The 8,921-nt window shown below is 37.2% G+C and overlaps 1 protein-coding gene across 2 annotated transcripts; it reads left to right on the forward strand.

Annotated features, from left to right (window-relative positions):
* The first annotated feature begins 27 nt into the window (after positions 1-27).
* Positions 28-8,485, forward strand: LOC112570236 (centromere/kinetochore protein zw10 homolog). 2 transcript variants are annotated; one of them, XM_025248580.1, is made up of 12 exons: positions 53-180; positions 456-508; positions 1,685-1,887; positions 2,293-2,517; positions 2,968-3,207; positions 3,718-4,053; positions 4,618-4,878; positions 5,276-5,418; positions 5,845-6,020; positions 6,386-6,586; positions 6,967-7,101; positions 7,955-8,485. In XM_025248580.1, exons 3-12 carry the CDS (start codon positions 1,690-1,692, stop codon positions 8,347-8,349), a joined length of 2,310 nt encoding a protein of 769 aa, XP_025104365.1. In that variant the 5' UTR covers positions 53-180; positions 456-508; positions 1,685-1,689; the 3' UTR covers positions 8,350-8,485. The 2 variants fall into 2 exon arrangements, with proteins under 2 accessions (XP_025104364.1, XP_025104365.1); XM_025248579.1 differs by lacking the exon at positions 456-508 and having other exon boundaries at positions 28-180.
* Positions 8,486-8,921: the final 436 nt, after the last annotated feature.

Below are 8,921 nucleotides of genomic sequence, written 5' to 3' on the forward strand. Positions count from 1 at the left end.
TATCTTTCTGGCCGCTAAGAGCTTTTACAGGGAGACTACTCTCTTTCTCTTTACCGGACGTCATCATCGCTGAAAGTGTTTTAAACTTTGTGATGTTTCTCTGCGCGCTAACGTAAAGATCGGTCTCGGCAGCAAGTTTAATAATGGCTTCGTTTGTTGCTGAGGTGCTGTCTTCTGCAGGTTAGTTAAAGAATATAAGAATTTTGACCTTTTCATATTGATACGCAATGACATACGTATTTGATGACATGTCGAGAAATGGATGGAATAGTCTGTAAGCATGGACGTAGATAGGCATGGACGTTCATGCTGTAAGCGTTTATCATGGATGTGTCATCAATAGTGTTGAATAATTAAGATAAAATAACTTTATACTGTCTTGTGCAATTTTTTTCGCAATTCGCAAAAAATATAAAAACGTATGTGCAGATATTTATATATCTATTTAAGTACAGGTGTTGTGATGAACTTCATGAAGGACGGGATATTCATCCAATAAATTATTTATGTAAGCATTAAGTTAAGTTCAAATTGAATAATCATATTGCTACACTCATCTTCTGACATACACTTTGAACTTATACTGCACATCCCAACTAACTATTTTTTCCAGAAGTAGCAATATTGTTGTCACCTGCACGCAGGTACACATCAAAATACACCAGATTAATTGTATTTGTAATAATCAGTGCATAATCAATGCATCAATAATTATGTAGCTCATTTCAGTTTTGATGTGTGTTAACTCTCTACAATGTACAAACAACACAGTTGGTGTTGATACGCCATACAGTACTGTTTCCCCCCCCCCCCCTCAGTTTTAAGTTATCTGCACTGCATTAACAACACTATTAATAAACAGTTTTGAAATTTGATTGTTTATATTGAATTTAGAGAAATAATATGTGCTTTACCATCTCACTTTAAAGGACCCTATCAAACAGCAAACATATAGACTGTTTATAATATTTTGCATTTGAAAAATATTTAATAATGAAATCTACCTGTCATTCATGACTTCTGTTGTCCAGTTACAATGGGAATCTTTTAAAAGTAGATTCAAAATAATATATATATATCAAAGCTTTTATGAAGTGTGATTTTCAAGGTGTGCATTTAGAAAAATAAAGTTAATAGAAATATACATTGATGTGTATAGATACAGGCTTCATCTAAAGTTCATGCTTAAGTTCTGTGAGCAATGATATTTTGTAAAACCCTGATAGATGAGCAGTGCTTTGTTTTAATTTCTTTGCTGGCACCTACCCTGATTATTTCTCTGAACTTCTCTTACCTTACGTCCCAGCTAGACAACTCCGCTCCACGTCTGATATTGTCTCCTTACTCTTCCTGTCACCAAAATAACAACATATGGCCATATGATCATTAGTTATTGTGCAGCGAAACAATGGAACTCTCTCCCTTTCCATATCCACCACCTACCCACTCTTGAATCCTTTATATGTGCACTTATAGTTCATATGCTATTTGATTGTTTTCCTGTTCCTCGTATGCTGTCCATGTTTCATTCTTGTTCTTAATCGCTGAGGAGTATGAGTATGTGCTTTACAAATTTTGCATTTATTATTATTATTATTATTAAATAGTTATTACATTTACATTGTTACATTTACCTGAGCAAAAATCAAATTCTGGCAGAATGAATGTGTAGACTTTATTTCAGGCCAAATGGAGCGGGAAGAAATCAATGAACGGTTAAGTCTTCTTGCTCGTCGTATGGAGGAGCTAAAGGCAGATATCCATACTGCCATCACAACCTCTTTCACCCACTTTGATTCTAGTTTTGACACAACAACAACACTTTCTGAAAAAGTCAAGGCTTTGTCAGAAGAAATGGAGTCACTGTCACTGAAAATCAATAGTGAGGTGTGTGTTACACAAAGCACTTGTATTATTGTAAATGGAAATATGTCCTTTACAACTGATCTTTAGAAACTGTAGTTTCTCAGAGATTGTCACCATATGACAATACTCATCACATGACAACCTAAGGGAGGAGATCTGTAATAAATTTTTTTAATTAAAAAATTGCATTGATATCTGACCTTTTATGTTGTAGGTGATGTTTCACAACAGCGAATTAATTAAAAGATTTCTTAAAATCGTGTGGGTGTGTGTAAGAGTAAATGAGTGACAAATGCAACCTTCATAAAATCTTTTTTTTTATTGGCTTGTTATTTTTATATATGATGGTGGGGTATTTATGTGTTTTGATGCATGGTTGAGCAAGTTTCTATTGTATAAAATGTTGGAGTTTTCGCTAATCATAAGGTCAAGGGTCAGCTGAGCATCTCCACTGGAGACTTTCAGGGTCTGTCACGACAGCTGGGACAGGTGACTGCTGTGATGGGACTACTGGAAAAATTATCCCAAGCCCAGCAGCTGCTTGAAAACATTGCCCAGGCTACAGCCAGTGGAAAGTTCTTAAGTGCTGCTTCCTCTCTTCAGGTTTTAGAGGAAGCCTTGTCCAACCCACTGTGTGAACGGGAAGAAGAGGTGTGTTGTGTTGCATGGAACTGTCTCAAGCACTTCTCTGTTGCTAAATCCTTGGGTACAGCTTATTCAGAAATCTTTCCTGATAGAATACTTGTGCATGCAGACTTAAGTACAATAACTAAATTTGTTGTTCCAACTGTTTGTGCACCTTTTTTTTTTTTTTTTTTATGAAGTACTGTATTAGTAAAATGGCTGTTTTCAGTTTGGTGGTACATTTTTCATTTATTTTTTGCTGTGCAGTTGAATTTTTTTTGTATTTGTATATGTGTTTGTGTGATCTCAGAGCATGTATACTGATAGGCATGCTTTCGAAAGTACGTTTATTAACTGAAAATGTTATAAGCCGTTTCAACTGATTGCTGTTGTAATTTTTCTGTTTGTAATCAGGCTGTTGTTGTTGTTGTTGAGTCTGGTAATTGCCAGGTGGATAAATAATGGTGTTTGTTTCAGATTAAAATTTTGGTATCACTTCGCACAGAACAAAAAGTGCTGAAGCAAAAGCTTATCCAACAACTTAATGATACCTGGAAAGGAATGGTTGGATGGTCGCAAGTTGAAAACATGCAAAAGACCAACACAGCTGATCAGTTAGTTGACACAGTCAACAAAAGAGATACTGATTTAGAGTTAAGACAGTGTGAACTGCGGCTGCCCAAAAGTTCTGAAGTTGAGCAACAAATTATACAGGAGGTGAGACATTATTGTGGCTATATAATTTATTTAAGATGAGATTTTATTTTCATTATAGTTGTCATAAATGGTGCATTTTACACACAAGAATAAATTGCCGTAACTGAGCAAATACTATGAAGTATAGTGCTTAACTGTGAAACTTGACTTAAAAAAAGATATAGAAATTGATTCTTGCTCCCCTCAGGAAAGTTTGTAGTAAAGATCCATAGTTAGATTAAGATTGTTCTAATAAGATCAGTAATTAGATAAACAATATCATGAAAAAAATCAGTTCATTAGCAGTGTTGTAATGATAATTTGTTACTAGACTAACATCATGCTAATAAAGGTCAATGATTAGATTAATGCATGATAGTAAAGGTCAATAATTATACAAACAGCCAGAGACATTTGATCTTGGTGATGCTACAACTTTGTTAAATTAAAGGGCACTCTGTATTTTAATGACCTACAAGTTTGTGCTGTCACACGAGCCTTTCTGATGGATTGATCATTTTCACCATGCAGGTAGTCCTAGCATTAGAGTCTCTGGGTCAGCTGGACAGAAAGATCCAGACCTTTGGTCGCCAATTCTTGGAGTATGTCATCTTTGCCCTTGTATTGCGGTGGCAAAAGGTTGAGGTTACAGAGGCCATTGTTGGACAGGTAAAACAAGTTACCTTTAAGGCAGCTAGCTTGCAGAAGCAGCCAGTCCACGTGAATGTCTTTTCATTGATGGAGTCAGTTTTGGATATGCTGAATGAGAACCTGTTACATATCAAGGTAGTAAGACATAGCTCGACAGATTCTGCGAAAGTGGAAGTGACACTGATGAATCTTCTTGGTGAAGAGATTGGAGAAAGGGTAAGAAAGACTTTTTGCATGTTGTAACCACTTACTTCCATCTTTGTTCTTTGTGTGCTCCTGTAAATATTGATAGTCTTTGACACAAATGAACTTTGTCTGTGGACAATAGTTCTTCCTTTAAGTCATTTGGGCAATTTTTATCTTCAGTTATCTCTAGTGTGTGCTTTGTTCCAAATGCTGTGCAGTCCCAGAGAGACTCTTGATTTCCTATGCTTGAGAAACTAATACCTTTATCTTTGAATTTGTCACCTTCAGATCAATGCTTTTAAGTTTTTTTATATGCCTTACATTTACTGTTCATCTTAATAAGCATCAGCTTGCAATATTTTGTTCAAGCTTCTAGAAGAGACAGATCAGGGCAGGAAAAAAATTGCAAAAATAACAGTAAGATGTACTTTCAGATAAACCAGCCTTTTACAGTTACAAGCAGACATGCTTGTTATGTTGTTGAGATGAATGTTTAAGAATGTTTCTCCTGATAACACCTGAAAGAAACAAAACTCATTATGCTGTTTTCCTAGCAAGAAGCTAATAACTTGGTGTTTGTGTGGAAATCTGAAGGTACTACAAGGCATTGTTAAGGAATGTCTGTCCAGTGCCATACCTAGTACCAGTAAAGAGCTCGAAGGGTTTCATGAGGTGGTAGCCATTACAAAGAAGTTCCAGGAACGGCTTGTGGCTCTGGGTTTTATTGATGCATCCAGTCAGACTCTGCTGGACTATGTGCAAAATGTCAACGTGCTCTTCGCCAACAAGAAGTGTCAAGGCATTCTGGAGCAGGCTCGAAGCCTCATGACATCAGACTTGCACGACACTGTGCAGGTGGGTGATCAGTGAAACTGTTTTGTTGTTTGACCTGCTTTTTTCTCAGTAATATTGTGTGACTGTTAGGATATGTGATTATGAGTGGTTAAGCACTGGTGTTCAAGGCACACTCACTGATCAAAACCATGAGCCACACTTTTTTCATTGATTCAGCTGTTGAGCAGGTATGTGGTCCCTTAGATGTGTGAGGAGGGTTAAACAGCAAGAGAAAGGAGATAATCACCACCCTCAAAAAAAGGAAAATCCAACAATAACTGGCTGAGAGATAAATGCAGCATTCCTTACTCTGTAATAACCAAACAATTACAAGACTGGTTTGATAAATGGCTTTCAGTCTAACAGTTGTATAACAAACTAGACCTGCATATGTGTTGCTATCTTTATTTCCATGTAGGTACACGCTGGTGCCTCTGGAGGGGAACTGCCTCCCCTGGATAAATCAGGTGGCCCCAGCCGTGAAAAATTGCGAAAAATGGCAGCTGGTATCGACCCACTCTTGAGTAGTTCCTGTTTCCGAATGCCCTCCTGCAGAATTAGGTGAGGTTGTCTTTTGTTACTTCCCATTCAGCCGAATATATCAGAACTAAGCTGTTGAAGTTAAAATTTTTGTGAAGACATCAACCATAATATTTACCATTATTGTGCATCATTTGACTTGTGTGTCTTCATTTTCTTTGCCCATTGTGAGACGTATGCATTAGTTTAAACATGCTTTTTTAAGAACATTTCAGATGCTTTAAAAATGCAGGAGTCTCATTAAAGAGTTATTAAAATTGAAACACCACACTAATGTTTATACCTGAGGCTGAGATTGAAATAAAGAGATGCATTTATTCTAGTGTTACATTCATTTGTGGCTTTAAGAAGAAAACCCACTGTTGCTGTGAAAGACTAGCTGACTGATGAAGAAGTCAACACTCTACATGTTTAGAACTAATCTAGTCTTGATTGATTGATGTTCAGTGCTCGTGTCAAAGAGCTGATGGACCTTGCATATAGTACATTGAGTGAGGCCTGTACAAGTTCCCCACAGTGTGCTGCACAGATGTTCTATGCAGTCCGTGGCATATTTGAACTTTACTGCAGTGTTGTCCCCACTTATCATGCCCACAGTATTGCCAACTTCCCACAACTGGCAGGTATGTATCAGTTAAGCTTTTTTTCAATCAATGCACTGTTCCTACTTAATATGCTGCCAGATAACTGTCAATCAATATTTGGTATCCCAAAACCCATAAAGTATAAGAAAATTATATAAACTCTCAACAGTGGTAATTATCATGAGTAATCTTACTTTTTTCCAGCATAGTGTACATGAGCTTTAACTGCCATAATCGCATCATGCTGTTGCACTTGCATTTGATTGCAAAAGCTGAAAAAAAAGAGAGGCTTCACTTGCAGTAGCTTTATGTCCATTTTAAATGAAAGCTTAGGCTGTCTTTGCTGCAAGTTGTGGCAACAACTGTTGGCATTAAATAAAAGATAAGGATTGCTCTGTTCCCAGCACTTCATCACAATAACTGCATGTATCTGGCTCACCACTTGCTAACTCTTGGACACCAGTTCCAGAGCAGCCTACCTGAAGGAGTTAATTCCACCTTTGTCGACATTATACCTGAAGTTCGCGCCTTGGGTGCCACCAGTTTCCTAGAGCAGATGAACACACAGAAGACCATCATTGAACAGTACTTACAGGGTGCAGCAGGTAAGGTTAGGGAGTAGTAAATGTTTTTTGAAGACTCCCAAATGTTTTCGCCCCATCTTGACTTTTTTTCTGTTCTCTGAAAGTTGTGAAGCGAGTGTAAGAAATTTAAGTTTTTATTCTTTAGAATCTGCCATAGCTTAAAGTGGTTTTGAGGCAAGATGACATTTCTGTACTAATTTGAAGTAATTTATTTGAGCCGGTAAGGTGATTATTAGTTCCTGTCGCCATTGAATAAGTTATTTATGGTAAGAGTAATTCTATCAGTAAATTAGCATTTGTTTCAAGTGTTAGAACTGTGTTTTCTATACCAAAGAACAAATATGGGATGAAGCTGTAAGAATCAAGAGAACCGTTTGTCAGATTTTTTTCTCTGCTTTCAGGTTTTGTGGGCCTGGAAGAAGAGAAGAATCACTCGTGTGCAGCAAAAGCAGTAAAACAGGCTCTGCATCAGCTGACTCACCTTCAGAAAATATGGCTGGACATACTGCCGACCTCTGTCTACTGCAAGGCAATAGGTAATTTTTTAAATGGTTATCATTTTGTGCCAGTGCCAAATGCATTTATTAATTTACACAAAGTTACTGAAAGGAAAAGTATGGCTATGGTCCTGCTCATATCAGCTGAAGGAAACCTGTCCATAATTATAAAAGCTGAATCCAGATATTGTGGATAATACTACTCCAAAGATGCCCTGGGATAAGCATCAGAAGGATCAGGAAACTGCTTCATAAAATGGAACAAGATACTTTGACTTTATTTCCCCATTTTGCCCCTTGGCGATTTCTTTCTATTGCTTCATAACTATGGTCCCTGGAAAGTAAATTAGGAAAGAGTGAATGCAGATTATTCACCTGTAACTGTGACTTTGTACTTAATTCTCTAGAAATTCTTAAACACGTGCAAGGTTTTTCTTCCACTAATCTTTTAAAAATGTAAGTATCAAAAGCTACATTATAGGACTTTTGTAGCACTGCTATGTTGTTGCATCACTATACAGGAAGTCCTCAGGTTATGTCAGCCCCAAGTTACGATCTTTCGTGATTACGAAACATCTCCCATTTACTGTATAAACCCTTGCTTTGACTCAAGTGGTTTTGCGTCATAAACGTCGTAACACGAACTTTGTGGTTTTTTTAATTACAGTTTATTATTCCTGTTTCATTTCATTATTAAACATATTTTATATGTGTTTTTTGATAATTACTGTGTTAGGATAGGATTTACATACAGTATGTACATATGTCCCGACTTACAGTGAAAATCGGTTTACAATGTGACGTAGGAACAAAACGTCATAAGTCAAGGACCCCCTGTATCATAATTAATCTGTTTAAGTGACAGATATTTTTTAATGTCTTTTTGGTTCAGGCATCCTGTTCAATTCGTTCATCTCAGATGTGATAAATCACATCACCGTGCTGGAGGACATTTCAACAGATGCTGCCCGCAGACTGGTTTTACTGACCAAACAGATTGATGACAGAGGCACAACACTTTTCTCCACTAGTTCACAGGAGACAGAGGATGATATCAAAAGAAGCGCTATTGCAAAAGCAGAACTTCACAGACACGTGTCACTGTGGTCCAAATTCATGGAGCTGCAGCTTGTACTCAGCAGCAGTCTGCAAGAGATTAGTGACCGCTGGTCAGATGGCAAAGGGCCGTTGGCTTCAGAATTTTCGCCCAGCGAAATCAAACAGCTCATAAGAGCCTTGTTTCAAAACACTGACAGGCGAGCTGCAGTGCTGGCCAAAATAAAATAATTATTTACAAATTGTCTATACATTGACATTGGTCGTCTGTCAGCATGATTCATTTTCTGATCAGTTAAAATGCAGTGACTGCACAGTGATTTAGAGAATTATGTTGCAATAAAGGATAAATTGTTGTGGGAAGTTATGTGTCTGGTCAAGGAATTAACTTTTTTTTTACCTGGACATTGTTGTAACTAATTTTGACTGTACATTTGAAGTATTGTTGGTCATGCTCAGGTTGTAATAATTGAATTTATAGAGCACATTTCCCCACTGGGAGGCAAGCAATGAACTGTGCATGAAAGACTACAAATGAACCTACAAAAACAGCGAATGGATAATACTGTGGCAAACATAAATGAAGCTTATGGGTAAAGCTGGAACAATGAAAAGCAAAAAAGTTTGCTTGATTGTGAAGGATATTTCTGAAATTAGTGGGTTTTGAGGCTTTGAATAAAGCTGCAATTTGAAAAGAAAGGAGAGAATTCTCGACAGTGGAGCCAGGAGAGTACTGACCCAATTTCTTGCATTAAATGTGTAGAACAGAGAATAGAGCAATAATACAAGCAGATTGTCGCAAC

The sequence above is a fragment of the Pomacea canaliculata genome, linkage group LG8 (genome assembly GCF_003073045.1).
Source record: "Pomacea canaliculata isolate SZHN2017 linkage group LG8, ASM307304v1, whole genome shotgun sequence".
NCBI classification, from domain to species: Eukaryota; Metazoa; Mollusca; class Gastropoda; order Architaenioglossa; family Ampullariidae; genus Pomacea; species Pomacea canaliculata.

What these genes read in the sequence shown, in the direction of transcription:
- LOC112570236 (XM_025248579.1), top strand. Translation starts at nt 144, where the DNA reads ATGGCTTCGTTTGTTGCTGAGGTGCTGTCTTCTGCAG. An exon ending in GTGAAGAGATTGGAGAAAGG is followed by an intron (nt 4,054 to 4,617) that starts GTAAGAAAGACT and finishes GGAAATCTGAAG; the next exon opens with GTACTACAAGGCATTGTTAA. An exon ending in ACTTGCACGACACTGTGCAG is followed by an intron (nt 4,879 to 5,275) that starts GTGGGTGATCAG and finishes ATTTCCATGTAG; the next exon opens with GTACACGCTGGTGCCTCTGG.